This window comes from Eucalyptus grandis, chromosome 3 (genome assembly GCF_016545825.1).
Source record: "Eucalyptus grandis isolate ANBG69807.140 chromosome 3, ASM1654582v1, whole genome shotgun sequence".
In the NCBI taxonomy this organism is placed as follows: domain Eukaryota; kingdom Viridiplantae; phylum Streptophyta; class Magnoliopsida; order Myrtales; family Myrtaceae; genus Eucalyptus; species Eucalyptus grandis.
The window spans coordinates 53,839,356-53,857,658 of NC_052614.1; the positions used below are offsets into that span (position 1 = coordinate 53,839,356).

At 41.4% G+C, this 18,303-nt stretch overlaps 1 protein-coding gene across 1 annotated transcript; it reads left to right on the forward strand.

The window, feature by feature from the left end:
- The first annotated feature begins 8,814 nt into the window (after nt 1–8,814).
- LOC104437768 (tocopherol cyclase, chloroplastic) lies at nt 8,815–15,934 on the forward strand. Its single transcript, XM_010050794.3, has 10 exons — nt 8,815–9,312; nt 9,657–9,901; nt 10,783–10,862; nt 11,488–11,564; nt 12,048–12,217; nt 13,168–13,265; nt 13,727–13,834; nt 14,271–14,387; nt 14,676–14,825; nt 15,526–15,934. The coding sequence occupies exons 1-10, from the start codon at nt 8,987–8,989 to the stop codon at nt 15,700–15,702; spliced, it is 1,548 nt and encodes a 515-aa protein (XP_010049096.2). The 5' UTR covers nt 8,815–8,986; the 3' UTR covers nt 15,703–15,934.
- Nucleotides 15,935–18,303: the final 2,369 nt, after the last annotated feature.

The window sequence follows — 18,303 nt, forward strand, 5'->3', positions numbered from 1 at the left end:
GTGTAGGGTGCATGTCTTTTTGATATATGTGTTCAAGTCAAGTGTTGGTTATTTCACGAAGGCTTATCCGGTATAGGGATAAGGGATGGGCTCACAAAGGTGAAATTCTTGGACTTGGGCATGAGTAGTGGGTTTTTTTTTTTTTTTGTGTGTGGATAAATACCAACTTTTTTACTTATTTATGAGTAAATGTGCAGATGAGTTCGATATATCCCCATGAAATTGAAGATATCATACACCCTTCCAGTATCGAAGCTATTAGGGACCTGCGAATCTCACCTTTCTATGGTAGTCTTGCAGTTTTCGCTTCATGGGGGAAGACATTATCAGTTCTCGGGTAATGTTCTTAGTGGATGCTAATTCTCTCTTCTTTGGCCTTGTTTGAAAAAATTAGTTTTGTTTCATTTTTTGTAATCTTAAAAGCAACAATATCATCCTCGCCTATGACCTACTGGTAAGCATAGTGTCTCTAGCTATGTCCTGTTTTTCTCCCTGTCCAGTTTATTAGACTTCAGGTTATCAATGTTTCTGTATACTTATCATTAGTATGGTAATATTTGTGTAGAACTTTAGAAATGACGTAAAGGAGACCTTTCAGCATCAACAGCACCATCCAAGGGATTAATAATATCTTCAATAGTCACTAGGAGGATCCTGTTTAATTTTTTTAGGCATATGTCTTAGCTTTCTTTCCTTGGGAGTATTTGAACTATTGTAATTTAATTTATTTAAAATATAAGCCACACTGCTCATCTGTAAATTTCGGGTGAAATATTGTGATTGTATGATTTATGTTCTAAGGCAAGCAAACATGTGTGCATGCTGGCATGCACATGTACATGCACCTCTGCTTAGGTACATACTGATAAGCTAGGTCCATGAGGAATATTATAGCCATTCTATAACTCGGTTCCGGTCATCTTCCCCTCAGGGATTGTTATTTCACTAAAGTTTTGCTTCGTGGAAGGAAAAAAAGCGAAAACTTGAAGTGGTCCAACACTTGAGACTCTGCAATTGGTGAACATGTTAGTAAATATAGTTGATATACATCAGACCTACTTTTGGGCTCTAATTGCTTTAAAGTAAAGTACCTGACCAATTATCCATTCAAGTTCTCAGGCTCTGTTGTCGGAAGCAGGAATCGAACTTCTGGACCAAATATTAACCGTGGTAGAACATTGATACAACCGCAAATACATCTGCAACTGAGTTTCTATCGTGATGTTTATCCTAATTTTGTTCCTTTTGCCAGCGATTCCCAGAATTTCAACTCTTGCTTTTGCAGAGTTAAAATGTGTGAGATGTGTTTATTTCTGCCGTTCCTCTTCCATTGTTGATGAGGTTAGTACATTCTTCCACGGTCTATGGAAAAGAAGTAATGCCCTTTCTTGCATATTTAGTTGTTCTAAAAGCGCTCTTGTGATGCTCTTCAGCATGAAACTGAAACAAGTCAAGCTACCCTTTGTCCAGGAGGAAAGCACAAGCTCATTTGGGATGAGGAAATTGGTTTGATTTGCCTCTTCTATAATCAGATGCAGCTCGAGATAAAATATGTCTTGCCACCATTTCAACCATCTTTCGTAAGTTCTGTTGGTTTACCAAGTACTGGGGCTGTTCATGTTACATCCCGTTTTCAAAATACCGTCTGCACTTCACAGTCGGACTAGTTATGTTATCGACTGTCACTTCCATAGATTAACTGTTTCACTCACCGCCATCCTCAATGTATCTCTATGCACTAGAAGCTGGTACTGATATTTTTTTTCCCTTTTAGTATAATAGTAACGTATATACTTTGAACTACACCTCCAGCGCATTCATGAATATGTTATCTACTCCTTTGAATTTTTTTTAAGACCGGGACAACACATGGGAAGTGCCTTCTTCTATTTCCTCCACTCTTTATACTCTATGTGCACATCTCTATTCACTGTACTTTTTGAACTTATTAACGACTCCCCATCCCACTTCGATGTCTTGCTCTATCTCCTACTGTTTTATGATTTCGCTAGCCATTTCTAAGAAGGTGTTTGAAAAATGGTATATGTAATAAAGTCTCATCACTGTGCATATTTTATACATAAACAAGCTCATTACGTCATGCTTCCAAGCTCACTTCTCGAAGCATCTAATTTGAACCGTGTTATTTCGTATATATGCCAACTTTTATATGTCTTGCTAGTGCACGTAACAGTTTTCTTACTTTATTGAATGATCCCGCATGACAAACATGTTTCTCCAACCTTGGCATGTCAAGTTTAGGGGATAGGGTATCGAGAAAAATAAATAGTCAGTGCCATGGTTGACTTCTCTAATTTAATTTCTTGTTTACTTTTTTATTTTGGCTGCAGCAAAGTTGTTCATGACTGCGGCAAGTTCATAGCTGAGATGGAAAGAGTAGTGTTCAGGATGGTCTGCGAGGGCTACTATGTCGACAATTGTTATGATCGATTCCAGCTCGTACCTCCTATGATTCTTGAAGTCCAAGAAATCTGAAGGCGTGGAGGTCAGTGTGAACCCAGCCTATGGGTGCGTTTGGGAAGGCTTTTGGGGAAAGTCCTTGAGAAAATGTAAAGACCTTTGAGTTAAAAGGGTTTTTGGAAATGCAAATTATGTTTGGTAAATCGTATTTGTGAAAGTCCATTGCAAAGTATATTTGAGCAAAATAGCGTTTGGACAAATTAACTTTACAAAAGAATTTTATTATTAAAAAAAAAAGGAAAAAAATGAGAATTGGTTGATTACCGCCGGCGAGGGGCAGGCGGTCCGGGGAGGGACAGGCAGGCGGTCCGGCGAGGGGCAGGCGGCCGGCGAGAGTCGCCGCGACCAGATCGGCGGCCCGCCACCTCCGCACGGAGGTCGCGGGAGCGGGGTCGCGCGACCGTCCGGCGAGGGTCGCGCTACCGATCCGGGGTGGGTCGCGGCTACCCTCGCCGGACGGTCGCGCGACCCGCCGCGCCGCGACCTCCGTGCGGAGGTGGCCGGGGCCGCTCGATCTGGTCGCGGCGACCCCGATCGCGACCAGATCGTCGCGACCAGATCGCGCGATCTGGGTTGCCGGAGGTCGCGCGGCCCAGATCGGTCGCGGCGACCTCCGGTGACCCAGATCTGCGTGTGATTTGTGTCCCGGAGGTCGCGCGGCCCAGATCTGGGTCGCGGCGACCTCCGGTGACCCAGATCCGCCGGGTCGCGGGGTCGCCGGGTTGCGGCGGTCTGCGACCTGATGGGGTGGTTGCCGGAGTTGGCCCCGGTCGCGGCGACGCGACAACCGGGGGTCGCCGAGGTCACGCGACCGCCGCCGACGATCGCCGTGACGCACGTGTGCTTTGCCGACCTCTGCCCAGCTCGTCGCCGGCCATGGGCAGCTCCGCGCAACTTCGCCGGCCATCCTCCATGAAGAAGAAGATGAATAGTAACGAGGACAAAACCGGAAAAACGAAATGTTAGTGAGGACATTTGTGGAAGAAAATTTTTTAACTTACTCTCCCTCAGCCTTCCGAGAAGGCCGAATGCCCAAGGCAGCCCCCAACCCGCCTTGGGCTTTCAATTGGGAAGGCTTGCCTTTGGCAAAGGCAAGTCAAAAAAATTTGCCAAACACCGATTATTTGGCCCAAAGGCCTTTGGGGCTAAAGATCCTTGGCAAAGTGGTTGCCAAACGCAGCCTATCACACCGACGAGCTTTTTGTCCTACTTGCACCAGAACAACATTAATAGCTTGGATGTGAGGACCAAAGATGGCGAGTGGTTCATTTTTTAAACCTCGGCTTCAACTTTCGTGGTCATTGCCGGTGAAGCATGTGTGGTGAGTCACTTATTTGCTTGAAAATTCTTCTTAGTATTAGTTTGCGCTAGTTCATTGAAATCATTTGTAATTTTGTGGGCTTCATTCTTGATCAGGCATGAAGCAATGAAAGGATCAAGGCTTGTGACCACCGAGTGATGGTTACCGGAAAGAATCAAGTGAGATGGTCTCTTGTGGCATTCTCATACGTCATAGGGATGATCGAGACGCTAGAGGAATTCAAAGGAAAAGTGTCAAAAAAGTCCTAAACCTTTTGCCTTTGTGTTAATTTAGTCCTAAACCTTTTTTTGGTGCCGATTCAGTCCTAAACCTTTTTAAGTTGTGCCAATTCAGTCATTTCCGGCCAATTTTAGTCGGATTTTGCTGACTGGACGCTGGCTGGCTGACGTGGCATGGTCGGCGGCCGATGTGGACAACTTTTAATAATATTTTAATATTTTTTAAATACTTTTAATATATTTTTATTTTTTTTCCTCCAGCTGGTCGCCGAGGTTCGACGACCGGCCGAAGCGACCGCCGGCGAGGGCGAGGCCGACCTTGCTGGATCTCGGCGAGGCGAGCCTCGCCGACCGATCCGGCGAGGCGGCCATGGGTGAGGCTCGCCCTCGCCGGATCCGGCGAGGTTGAGCCTCGCCGCCCTCGCCGGCCATGGGCGAGGGCGGCGAGGGTGAGCCTCGCCCATGGCCCGATCCGGCGAGGTGGCCATGGGCGAGGCTCGCCCTTGCCGAATTTGGCGAGGTCGAGCCTCGCCGGCCATGGGCGAGGCTTGTCTCATGGGCGAGGCCGGGCGAGGGCGAGCCTCGCCCATGGCCCGATCTCGGCGAGGTTTGGCGAGGGCGCGAGGCTCGCCCATCGCCCATGGCGAGCCTCGCCCATCGCCCATGGCTCGGATCCTCGCGAGGCGGCCATGGGCGGGCTCGCCCTCGCCGGTGATCGCCTCACGGCCGGTCGCCGGACCCGGCGACCGGCTAGAGGAAAAAGACAAAAAAAAAAATAAAAATATATTTAAAAATAAAAATATTAAAATATTATTAAAAGTTGTCCACGTCAGCGCCGATCAGGCCATGTCAGTCGACCGGCGTCTAGTCAGCAAAATTCGGTCAAAATTGCCGGAAAGGACTGAATTGGCACAACTTAAAAATGTTTAGGATTGAATTGGCACCGAAAAAAGGTTTAGGACTAAATTGACACAGACAAAAGGTTTACAACTTTTTTGGCACTTTTCCCATAATTCAATGATGAAGCACACCCTCAGCAATACAAGCCCTTCATTTACATGAATTTCCTTTGCCAGTATGACTCTGTCGATGGCCGCATGAAGGGCGAGAGCCTCATCAACTCCTTCTGCGGAGCTCAGGCCAATTAGCCCCTATGATTAAATCAGAATGAATTGATTATATGCTCTTTATGTTAAATAAGATGAGATTTGGGGAGATTGTTGTCTCTCAATCTTCTTTGTTTTATTTTCTATAATAAAGAGGTATGCAAAGGTCGAAGGTGATTGACGATGGAAATGGATTTGGTCAGTAAAATTCATAGACCATACAATATTGTTGGGGAATTAGTAAGAATTGTCGTCTCATTGGCCTTAGCTTATTCACTCTTACTCAGGCCAGGCCAGTTTAGGAAAATGAAGTCTACCGATTTGGAACTACCTTGGACACTGTTATTTTCACTTATCGAGAGAATTTTGTGATCAATTCTTGCTAGTTATTCAAATTGACTCGTGCCACTGTTGGCAGGCTCGAGGTTTTTATAGCAGATAGTTTCTTCCAGGCGTGGCAATATTATTATGACGTCATCATATATTTTTATGTAGAGCTGGGAGCTAAATAGACCCACTAAAAAGACGTTAGCTCATCCTCCTTTTTTGCGAGCAATGTGGTCTAAATATACTTATAATGTAATATTGTTGTAACATTTTGCTAGTTTGTTTCAAGAAATAATGAGAAAAAAACAGCTTATTCAGTCATAAGATGAATGGTATCCAATAGGGTGAATGGTTCCAAACTCCATATAGATTCCACTTGGAACTTAGAACCTATCAATTGGAATAGGTTCATCATTTTTTGGAATCTGAAATCTGAAATTTGTCTTGTATACCCCAGAATCTAGAACTTATCCTATCACAAATTTCAAGGTTCACCTAGGTTCTACCTATATTATTAATTAAACGACTGTAATGAATTAAAATATTTAATGACCACTACTTGTTGCTACAATTTATTGACCATAACGACACATGGAATATATGAATATTAATAAAGTAAAAGTCTTAGTCATAAAATGGAAACTCTAACTAGTGCTTTTTGGTTATACATTTATCATCGAACAGTATGAAATATCACAAAATTGCGTGAAGACATGAACAAACATTAAATTCTTGTTCTAGGTTCTAGGTTACATGTTACATGTTTCAAGTTCTTCCAATTAAGAACTTAGAACCTACTCTTTTAAATAAGTTCATCATTTTTTGGAACTTGAAACCTATCATGTATATTTTGGAACTTGAAACTTATAAGTTATCAGTTCGGTTCTTAGGTTTCAAGTTCTACCTTGGATCCATGCTCACCCTTAGTATCCAATATTTCAATCCTCATCATCACTGCTTTCATAGTTTTGACATAAAGATTGGAGTGCAATGCTCATACTAGAGGTTGGACCAGCTTTCTTTACCACAACATTTCGCTTAAAGGAAGAATTGAACAACAGTCTACTCTAACTTCAATCCCGTGAACCCACATAATTTCCCGTTTAATATAACAATGAGTTCGCATTGACAATAGACTGAAATAAGATGCCATTATTTTTTGTGCTTTTGAAAGCTATCGGTTTGATTTTGACTTGCAGTGAATCGAGCAGAGATTCTCGTCGTGGAAGGAACCAATAGCTACCGAAGTTTGATTGGACTCAAATTTGTCACTCGAAAACTCCAAATCTTCCAATTGCTATGAGAAAGAGCCAAGTGCTCTCTCAATTTTCTGATTTTCATTTTCCGATCCAGTCAATGGCATTGATCCTCTACCTATGGTGGAACTTCCGACGATTTGTTCATTGATTTTTCTTCTCCGTAGCTCTCTCAACAAAGAGAGCCATAACTAAAAATCGCCATTCATAAAGAGCAAGATGATTCATCACCCACAGATTGATCCAACAAAAAAGCTCTTGAGCGTCGGAAGTGGTTAAATTTTGGTTGAAACTTCATCTCTAGTGTTGATACACGATGACGACGAATTCTTATTCCTTCTCTTGCCAGTTTGATGACCGATGGTGATAAGGATTCTTCCTCTTGAAGTTAAACTCTTCAAACTCCGTTTTCGTCGCCTATTAGCAAAGTAGAGTCCGTAAATTTTAGCTATTACAACACGTGGAACCCGGCCATGATTTAGTATCCATCGAGGAATTGAGCTTGTTATTATGATTGTTGTGGTCGTCTAGTTTCGAAAAGCTGCTCCATGATTGCTTTTAGATCAATAATACGAATGTTTCCTCTCTAAATTTTAGCTACAGGGTTGTTGTTCCGTAGTTTAACAATGAGGCCATGTGACATTATTTGCGCAGCATTGGGTGCGTTTGTTTATGTTTATGTTCAAAAATTGTTCCGAGGAACAGAAATATAAAAAATTATTTATGTTCCGGAAAACAATTTTTGACTATAAATACGCGTTTAATAAACTTGTTCCGAGAAAAAAAAATGAATAGAAGCATGTTTGGTAAATTTGTATTCTTTTTTTGTTTCTTTTAATTTTTTAATATTTTTATTTTATTTTTAATTTTTTTTTCATTTTTCTTCTTTTGGTTGATTGCTAGCCTCGGTCATGGCCGACGAGGGCCGCGGTGAGGCTCGTCGACCCCCTAGCGAGACCGAGCTTGCTGAGCCTTGCCTCGTGCCAGCGAGACTCGGCCTCGCCTCTCCAAGGGCCGGTGACGCTCGGCCTTGCCAGGGGTCAGCGACCCTCCAACAAGGTCGCCGGCCCTCAATGGCCGGTCGCCAGCCATGGCTGCGGTCAGCGACCAGCCAAAGAAAAAAGAAGAAAAAAAGAGAAGAAAATAAATGAGAGAGAAAATTTGTTCTTCAAAAGTATTTCTGGAAAAAAAAAAATAAAAAACAGAAAATCTGTTCATAAAAAAAAAAAGAAACACAAACATGCAGGCCATTGTGTCGAGCTACATTCCACACTTTATTTCTTACTAGCTTCTCGTTATCTTTTAGTGCTCTTATTTCTATTTCTTTATGTCATTTTCTTGATTATATTTCTCTTATTTTGTTTAACCTAGTTGGATGATTAGGACCTATCATACTAAGCATAAAAGCATTGCATTTTACCTAGTGGACGATAACTTTAGGACCCATAATTGAGAAATGATTAAGTTTAGAAATTGCAAGAGCATTATATGAATAACTAGTGTAATTAACTTCTTATTTTGAGATATTTAATTGCATAAAAAGTGAAATATACTCTCGTGTCTCACTAATTCCTACTCGGTTCCAATGGACTAATTATCACTCATTCACATGATCACATTCTCAAAAATTAATCAATTAAAATGAATTTTCTAACGTGTAAGGATTTGGAAGAACCCGCACAAAAATACGAGAGTTCCGATTTTTTATTTTTTTGGCCAGAATCATGTTCATCCCATTAAAAGATCAAAACCTTTTAGGCACCTTGTTTATAAGAATAATAAACATTTGACCTTTCTAGCAATTTAAGCAATTCACACATTTAATCAAACATAAGCATTGTAATTTATATCAACACGGCAAGGTTATCTACATTTAGACACATGTATGTATGTTTAATTTAGCTTTTTTATGACCTTTTGAGTAATAATTTGAGGTATCAATTCAGGATTTTTTTTGCGCATGATATCGGTATTTATGTGCCTAATTTGCGTACACCGTTGGATGAGTAGGCTTTTCACATAGGGGACCCGCATGATCCAACGGTGGACAAGGGATCGGGCGCGCACGATACGAAACCGAAATTTCAGTCGTCTTCTTCCTCCTCAATTTTACCGCCACGACGCCCCGTCCCGTCCACTTGTTGCTCCGCAGCTGGAAACGCCGCCCGCACACGGCACCGGAAGCTCGGCAACGACCGCGGATTCTCCGCCGCCGCCGCCGCCGCCGCCGCCGCCGCGTCTTCTCTCCGGCCGATCGCACTCCTCGGCCGGCCTCCGATGGAAGCGAGCTCGGTCGCGCTCTGCGAGGTCCACCGTTTCGCGCCAAAGCACGGCCCGCGGGCGTTGACCAGCCCTAGTTTCGGCCGGAGCCGATGCCGGTCGCCGGGACGGGGCTCGCTCAAGCTCGGACCGCGGAGGGGCTCCGGGGCCGTCGTCCTCGCGTCTGCTTCCGCCGGCGATGCTTACGGTTCGTCAACGATTGATCGGAGGGAGGCGGATAGCGGCGACAAGAAGGCGGCTTCGTCCGCGCCTTCGTCTCCCTCCGCGAGTCCCGTTTACGTGCCCACGCCGCCGAATCGGGAGTCGCGAACTCCTCACAGCGGGTAAATCGTGTGGCGTCAGTGTCTTTTGTGGTTGCATTTCGGGATTGAAGTTGTAGTTGGGAGTGTAGGGTACTTGATTGTGCTCGAGGGGATTCGGTAAAATCTGGCTGACGATTTTTTCCGCTTTAGATGCTGCGTTCGATTGAAGTAGCATCTCGATGTCGTAGATATCGTAACATGCTTTTGCTTTCTCGATCTCAATCGTTTGATAATCAGAGAGCATCTCTTTCTGTCGTAGAGCTCTGGTATATTGGTTTTCAGGATTTTCGCGAATGTATTTTATTACATCATAAGCATTGCTTTGTCGAGATGCTGTTTGATGAATCTGTCACTTGTTGAATTAGGTACCATTTTGACAGAAGTAGTCGGAAATTTTTTGAAGGATGGTACTTTAAAGTGTCTATTCCTGAGAGTAGACAGAGCTTCTGCTTCATGTACTCTGTGGAAAATCCTGCATTTCCCAAGAAGCTGAGTGCTTTGGAAGTGGCACAGTATGGGCCTCGATATACTGGTGTTGGTGCACAAATTCTTGGTGCTGATGACAAGTATATTTGCCAATTCTCTGAGGAATCTGCCAACTTTTGGGGAAGTAAGGCTTTGACGTTTTGTACAGTAGTACTTGATATGAAGTATGTGCAAATAGTGTACGCTTACCCATCAAAAGCAGTAATTTTGCTGTTGACTTTGTTAAGATCTGTCTTTGGAGTAGATGCTCTTAAGACAGAGACATCTTATACTCAGTAAAGAGTGGAAATTGGTGAGGTAGTAAACTGTGCTTTTTTCAGCTACTAGATGGGGAGCTATTTAAGCTCTCATCATGGTTTTGGATAAATAATAGTGTGATTTATGGTTTACTATAGTAAACAACCCTGGCCATTACAATATATATTTCTGTCAATCAGATATTATCCAAAGCAAATCCTGTTGTGACAACCCATACTCACCTAGGTAGAGCCTGTCGGATGTGCTCTTAGCCTGTATATTTGGGGCCTTTTGCAGAAAATCTGGCTATGATCTCCTGCCACCTTAACACATAGTCAAAACCCATGCGCAATAACATGTGAGCAGCACTCTGCTTGAACTGGCTGTTAGCTTCTTAATAACACACAAAGTATGTGAAAACTTGAGGAAAGGAATCACACTTTGGACCTTTGCTGTTGCTTCAAGGATAATCCCATGCTTGGCTTTTCCACCTAGGAAGACAAATATTAGAATTTTAAGTTGTCTTTCTCTAAATTTGGATTTTCTGTATCTCACACGTGGTCTGTGTGCACTGTCATCTATTATATCTCACTGTCTTCTTTGAACCATTGCTGTTATTTGTATTCCGTTATGTTTCAGGTCTATTCTAATTCTCTGTTTGGGATTGTCTTATTTTTTTGGGTTGAATTGATTATCTTCTTAACTCTTCAGGCAATCAAGTCATGTGTCATACAAACTGTTTTCTAATGGCTTGCTTTCAATGCTCAGGTAGGCATGAGCTTGTTTTGGGGAATACTTTTATGGCTGAAAAAGATGCAAAGCCTCCGAACAAGGAGGTTCCTCCTCAGGTAATTTTTTGTCATTGGGGTTCTTTGATTTTGCAGAATTTCTATCATTTGTGATTTATTCTTGCTTTGAGGTTTTATTACAAGTTAAAAGACGACATCAGTACTTTCTTCCTTATTTGGTGTTCTTTTCCTCCAATTAAGTTGAAGGTCAGATTATCATATTGACTTTGCCATTGTACTATGACTTCTTAGTCTTGTAGGAGGTTCCCGCTAAAGTAATTTTCTCTAGTTTGCAAAGGTTTAATTAATTCTTTTAACACTCGCTTAATTTGTAGCTACAACTGAAAAGAGGATGCTGGAAGTAAATCTTTTCGTCTCATCTTTCTTTTACCTTTTCTCTTTTCAATTATTCATTTCACTTTTGTTATTACTTTGACTAGAAGGCCACTTGTAGATACAAAAAACAGAAACAAGAATGAGAAAATAAAAAAAAAAGGATGAATATCAAGCGGACCATCTCTTATCTTTGCCCTTTTTCTCTATTTCTCTAATATTGTCTTCTGTCTAGCTCCCCTCTTTTCTGGCTCTGATGAGTGATGATCCTAGAGAAAAATTGCTGATGACAAGTTGAGTGAAATGGATGTCTTCATAATAGTGGGGCTCTTAATATTTTCGCTTTGCACAGGAATTTAATAAAAGGGTAGCGGAAGGTTTTCAAGTCAGCCCACTTTGGCATCAAGGTTTCATACGAGATGATGGCAGGTTGTTATCATGCTTTTCCCATTTTGTCTTGATGTTTCCTGGTTTAATTCCAGCTGCTTGTTAGATCGTCCATCATGCATGGGCACAATACCCTCATATGGCGCACGGAATACATTTTACATTTTTGGAGTTCCCAAACAGAATTCCCATGAGCTTTCCATCATTCTGGCCAGTGATAGCTAGTGATGGTTATAGCTATCTGTAAGGGATGGAGGAATTATAGAATGATCAAAGGAAATGGCTAGCCTATGGTTGTAGCAGTTTTGTAATATTCCATGTTCTATATAGCAATTTGTTCTCGACTTATTTCATTGGTATCTTTCTATGCTGTAATTGATGTAGGTCTATCATTCAAAAACGAAAAGAAAATTGAGGGGTTCAATCTGCTAGATAGTACTTTAGTCTTGACTATGACCCTTCTTTATTAATTTTGCTGTTTGCCTAATATCTGTCTTTCTCACAGGACCTAGATTCTAATGACAGGTCAGACTATGTGGAAACTGTGAAAACTGCACGTTGGGAGTATAGTACCCGCCCTGTCTATGGATGGGGCAATGTTGGATCACAACAGAAGTCAACTGCAGGTTGGTTAGCAGCTTTTCCCGTATTCGAACCCCATTGGCAAATTTGCATGGCAGGCGGGCTGTCAACTGGTTAGAATCTAGTCTCTTACCTTTTAAAGTTGATTTGTTTCATAGATTGGCCCATTCTCTGATGTTTTTTTGTTTTAATAAATGTTTAAACTCAAGTGTCGGTTTAATGCTTTTCTGTTTATACTGACTAAATCAGAAGTCATGTTCTGTGGCTATATTCATCCATCCTATCCTTAATTTAGGACTCTCGAATCTGTAGCTTCAACAATGAGGGATTGTCATGTTAAACTCTTGTCAGAAAGGAACAGGCTTTATATGTACCTTGACTACAAATCTGATTCAAGAACTATTTCTTTTCTGATAGGCTTATGGAAAGTTGTAGGAACAGTGTTGATTAACAGAACCAGCAAGTTTAGAAAGAGCTTTACTTTCTGTTTTTCTGACAAAACACAAGTGATCCTTTAAGTAGAAGGATTGATAGCTATGGCAAAGAAGAGCTTCTAGAAATTTAATGATAAAAAGTCAAATGGATGTGATTATCATGCTATCCTCATTATACGTTTATTTTAATTTTTTAACTTGTTCATGGTGTTGAAGCAGTTCCTTGTCATAAAAATCTGAACCCTCCCTTGGTTATTAGAGGGATATATGAAGGTTGAACAATCTTTTGACTGTGCATAATGTGATTCTTTATCCTTGGGATGTTCTTCATTATGTTGCACTATAAACGGTAACTAACTATAGCAATTGAATAGTTATCTTTTCTGCATATATTATTTTAATTTTGCATGTAGTAGCGTTGGAATGGTAGATTCATTTATAATATGTAACTTTCTCCTTGACCACCCCTGGCTCATAAGCATGTCATAGCACTTAATCTGATTTGGCTATTTCCAATAAAAAAAAAGAAAATTGATTTGGCTATTATTTTAGTACGTGTTTGGAATGTGTTCAGTATTCTCAGGTGTTTCACTTAAATTTTCTTTCGACCTTTCCTTTGGTATTTCTAGGTTGGATAGAATGGGAAGGAGAAAGATTTGAGTTCCAAGACGCGCCCTCTTATTCAGAAAAGAATTGGGGTGGGGCCTTCCCAAGGAAGTGGTTTTGGGTAAGTGTTGCACATCCTCCATTTGACTGGAGCCAAAAAGAGAGGAGAGGTCAGCTCATTTAGTTGATTATTTTCCTGTCTCAGTCGCACAGATGGACTATATGGGTAAGTTAGGCTTAGGCTGTATTTTCCTAATTAGGGAACTGGCTTTGGGAGTCTCCCTCTTTTCTTATGAAGTTTACAGCTGCAAGGAAAAACAAGATGCAGAAATAATATCTGCTGGCAGTTGTATGTCAATGAATAGCGCTGTAGAAACTCTCTTGGTGATAAAACTAACTTCCTCATTTAGCTAATTGGCAGAATTGATTTGAATTTAACTAATATTGTAAGCTTCTAAGTAGGGGCCTTCCATCTTAGGCTTTGACTAATGCTGCTTCTTATCCTAGCACTGAAGTGATGTCATCATGTGGTCTTCGTAATTGTTTTAATTTGGAGCTTCTTTTATTGGCCTCTTAATACAGGTTCAATGTAACGTCTTTGAAGGTGCAAAAGGAGAAGTTGCTCTGACGGCTGCTGGTGGTTTGAGACAGCTACCCGGACTAACCGAGACATTTGAAAATGCTGCACTGGTACTTTTCCCCTAAAATCTGGGATCTGTTTAAATGTCTGTATGGTTAATCAGAAAAAAAAGAAAAGAAAAAAGAAAGAGGAGGAATCTTTGACTATAATGAAAATAACAAAGAACGGCAGTCTTGGGAAAATGGACCTGATAAATGTGTTACTCTAATGGCCTTTTAGTTGGTAAAAGATCAGGGGATGCTGTTTGCAATAAACCCATGGTAATGGCATGTTTCAATCCCTTAGATTCTATTTTCACTATAGCTTTCTTGGATCTACACATAGGAGAGTTGGGATGGTGATGGCCAAATTTGGTTTTATCAATGCCCATTTTCTCCTTTAAGTGTTGTCCCACAATATGTTTTTGGATATGGGTTCTCTTAGGGAGTTAACTTCAAAATGAGAGATCTCTACTCATGATGTATCATCTTCTTTATCTGGTTGCAGATTGGAGTTCACTATGATGGGATTTTCTATGAATTTGTGCCTTGGAATGGTGTTGTCAGCTGGGAAGTTGCTCCATGGGGCTCCTGGTACATGGAAGCAGATAATGAGACTCACAAGGTAAATATAGTTTTCTGTTATAGCTTATGCAATTGTAAAGTAGAGTCTCTCACCACAGCCATGACTAAGCCATTTAAGAGGGCCAATGATGTGTTGAAGGCTGCTATAGTTTTCATCGTGTAAAGTCCTAAACTTTATGCAGAAATTGCTTTGTATTGTCCGGCCGCACAAGCCTGTTTAACAGTATGTGCATATGTCATAAATTGGCTTTAGACCTTCTTGGCAAAAATAAAGTATCTGATTTTGATCAGTAAAGTAAAGTGAGCAGAATTTGTTGATTCTTTGCAGGTTGTAGTGGAGGCAACAATCAAGGATCGTGGCACGACATTGCGTGCTCCGACGGTAGAGGCTGGCCTTGCTCCAGCTTGCAATGATACTTGTTTTGGTGATCTAAAACTGCAGATATGGGAACGGAGATACGATGGAAGTAAGGGGAAGGTATGTTTCATATTTTGGGCTGATCATCCTAAACTGAAGTAGCAATGGAGTTAACATTTTACTTTGTGCTATAAAATGAATTTTGCATCATTAGCTGATTCTAGAACCTCCTCTTATATGAAAGCCTCCAACACCAATACTTATAGGCAGTTACGTGCAAAATTTGTTTAGCTGAAATATATAATGGAAGTGTCGTAAGAAATTTTTTGGCATTGCAGTACGGAAAGGATCAAAGATAAATCCTGTTGTATAATAGTTAAGTACTTTATCCAAGTAGTATGTCTTGCAATTTCATTATCCTAAGAGTTAACAGGGCTAGGGCTGTCTTCCTCCTATCTGATGGCCTAGCTATGGGAAAATAGGAGATGTTAATGTATGAACTCTTGGCAATAACTGTTGGTAGGGTCCTTGTTTTGGGTGTGCTTTTTACCAACTCAGTAAGGCGAAGAGCAACAAAAACCCCCAGAAAATGACATTTGTCTGAGTTCAATGTCCGGCAGAAAAGTAAGTTATGCCAAAATATGGGGAAAATGAAATCTGGGACCAATTCAATTAAAATCAATGGTTTGGATGGTCATACTAATCATTCCTATATTCCCTTGCTTAAAATTTATTAATGTCAACTTCAGGCATTCCAGCTCTTGTTCTGGTACCATATGGTTTGTTATCTTTTTTCTAAGTCGGAATATATGATCTGCAGTTGATCTTGGACGTGACGAGCAATATGGCGGCGGTGGAAATTGGAGGAGGGCCGTGGTTCAGCACTTGGAAAGGCAAGACCTCCACGCCGGAGCTTCTGAGTCGTGCTTTACGCGTCCCCGTTGATGTCGATGGGTTTTTCGGTTTGGCTCCATTCCTCAAACCCCCTGGTCTATAGTTGATGGCTTCTCTTCACTCTGTGGAGCAAACTGATCAATGAATGCCATTGAGGTTCGCAGGAAGAGCTGTCACAAACTTTTCGCTTTTAAGGAGAGCATTTTCTACAATTTGGAAGGACAGGTTGAGATTAAAGACAATCTATAAACAATACTTCTCTAGACTTTCCTGTCATTGTTGTTATGGAGCACCATCTGAAATAAAACACATAGACAACTTCTTTCTCGGGTCTTTTACCTGGCGCACTGTCTTTTACTCGACACCGTTGGAGATTGTTGAGAATCGTCGGCGAAGATTAATTGATGCCGTGGAAAGGGTGGGGCCTCAAGATGGATTAGATTTGAGTGGTGCCGGCGCTGGCTTCGGCAGTTCCACAGTGGTGCAACTGTGATGGGGGAATTCGCATGTGGAATTCGTTGCTTAATATGTGCTCAGATGACCACGCGCGCGGCTTAAGACCTCTGGTCCCGATTCAAGCTTTTATTGCCGCGTACGCCATGTCCTATTCAATCTGCTGGAGACATGATTCGATTAGTGGCGAATCCATCGCGGAAGGAAGCCAAAGGAAATCGGAGTTGCCCTCCCTTTAGGAAGCTTATGATTCAGTGCGGTGATTCTTAGACTTTGTTTGTTTAGGAAAAAATAAATGATTTGAAATTTTTTTTTATTCAAAATAATTACTTATATTGCTTGAAATAATTAAGTTAATGAAAAATATTTTTATTATCGACGATAGTTTATATTTAAACATTTTTATGGATGATGGAAATTTTTATTTATTTATTTTAGTAAGTGATTCAAGCAATCACCTCCAAGAAATCATTCAATTTTTCACTAAAAAAAGGAAACTCTAAGGGTTTGTTCATTTCGTGGAAAATGATTTACGGGAAAACGTTTTTCAAATTTTTGACGTTCGTTTCACGGAAAATGAACTAGTCAAGGAAAATGTTTTCCATCATTAGAAAAAATAACCTTTAAAAGTGAGGAAAACGTTTTCTATTTTTTCCATAACTTCTTTCATCTTGTTTCTTTTTATCAATACATTTTCATTTTATTTTTATGTTTTTTTTTTTAAATCGAGTTTTTATTTTTTCCTTTCTTTCTTTCCTTTTCATCTTCTTCTTTGGTGGCGGTCGGTGTTCGGTGACCGGCCACAAGCCCCTCGAGCCTCGCCTTAGGCTGGCGAGGCTCCGCCTAGCCCGATCTGGTGAAGCCGAGCTCGAGCCTCGCCAGATCGAGCGAGGCGGAGCTCTCGCCGGCCTGGGGCGGAGCTCATGGCTCGCCAGATCCAGCGAGTTGGGCGGGGCTCGGGCCTTGCTCGAGCTTGCTAGAGGTTCGTCGGGCTCTAGCGAGCTCGGGCGAGATCGGCAGGCCTTGAGCTCGCCGGATCCGGCGACCGGGTCTTGGTCGGCCACGGGCCCGGCCATCGTTAGGGAGGCGGCGAGGAGGAGGAAGGAGGAGGAGGAAGAAGGAAGGTGGAAGGAAAAGAAAAGGAAAAAGAAAAAGAAAAAGAAAATAAAACAAAATAAAATATAAAATAAAAATTTCGATTTTTTAAAAATACAAATAATTAAAAATTCATTATATATATATATATATATATATATATATATAATGGTCAATTAAAAATATTAAAAATATTAAAATTCAATTTTTGATAAATTTTCCCAACAATTAAATTAACTAACTAACAGTGGAAAATATTTTTCACTCAAAGTTTAGGTTTTAACCAAACACCGGAAAATAGTCATTTTTCTAGAAAATGGCTTTTAGAAAAATGTTTTTTGGAAACATGATATTTTCCGCGAAACAAACGGACCTCAAAAGTGTGCTCTTACTATGTAGGAAGCCCCATCCTTCCAAGGTTCGATTCTTGTCTCTCAATGGAGTGGAGTTTCTCTAAGTTTAGTTAACCCTCGCGTGCAGCGAGAGAATAAAGAGCGAGAGCTTCCTTTCTTACTTTATTGTCTCTCTAGTCTTTGCATAACAACCTTACCGTTACCATCCACTTGGGTGGCGTTGCTGGCTTTGGGCCCTCTCCCCCTCACGAAGGGGAGGTGTTCAAATCCTCACTGCGTCGCAGGGTGACTTAACCGCTGGCGTGAGTGTAGTGGCCAGCTTGCGTTAGCCCCAGGTTCTTCCCACTGGCTGTCGGCTTTTGAGATTTCTTGGGTCACAAAAAAAAAAAAAAAAAAAAAAAACCTTATCGTTTCATTCCTTATAATATTTTTCGAGCATACAAATTTCCGTTGATTAATCTATGAACGATCTGGATCCCTCCATTTGAGCAATCAGATGACCTGTTCATCTAAACCCTCGCTGCATTTCACTGGTCTTATAGTTTGTAGCCCTAACGTCTACTCAAGCCTATATCGAGTTGGTTCTTGGAATGTTAGACGGACATAATCCCGGCATGCAATTCCCTTTCCATCCCTGACCACTTCTGAGAACTGCGGCCAGCTTTGCCAACTCGGAGACCTTAAGATATTTCTCTGATCCAGGTTTTCCTTCCATGTTCTCTATCAGGATTTATCTCCTCCAAAAAGAGAGGGGAGGTCAGCTCATTTAGTTGAGAACTGTTCCTGTTTCCATTGCATAGATG

What these genes read in the sequence shown, in the direction of transcription:
- LOC104437768 (XM_010050794.3), top strand. Translation starts at nt 8,987, where the DNA reads ATGGAAGCGAGCTCGGTCGCGCTCTGCGAGGTCCACCGTTTCGCGCCA. An exon ending in ATCTGCCAACTTTTGGGGAA is followed by an intron (nt 9,902 to 10,782) that starts GTAAGGCTTTGA and finishes TTCAATGCTCAG; the next exon opens with GTAGGCATGAGCTTGTTTTG. An exon ending in ACAAGGAGGTTCCTCCTCAG is followed by an intron (nt 10,863 to 11,487) that starts GTAATTTTTTGT and finishes CGCTTTGCACAG; the next exon opens with GAATTTAATAAAAGGGTAGC.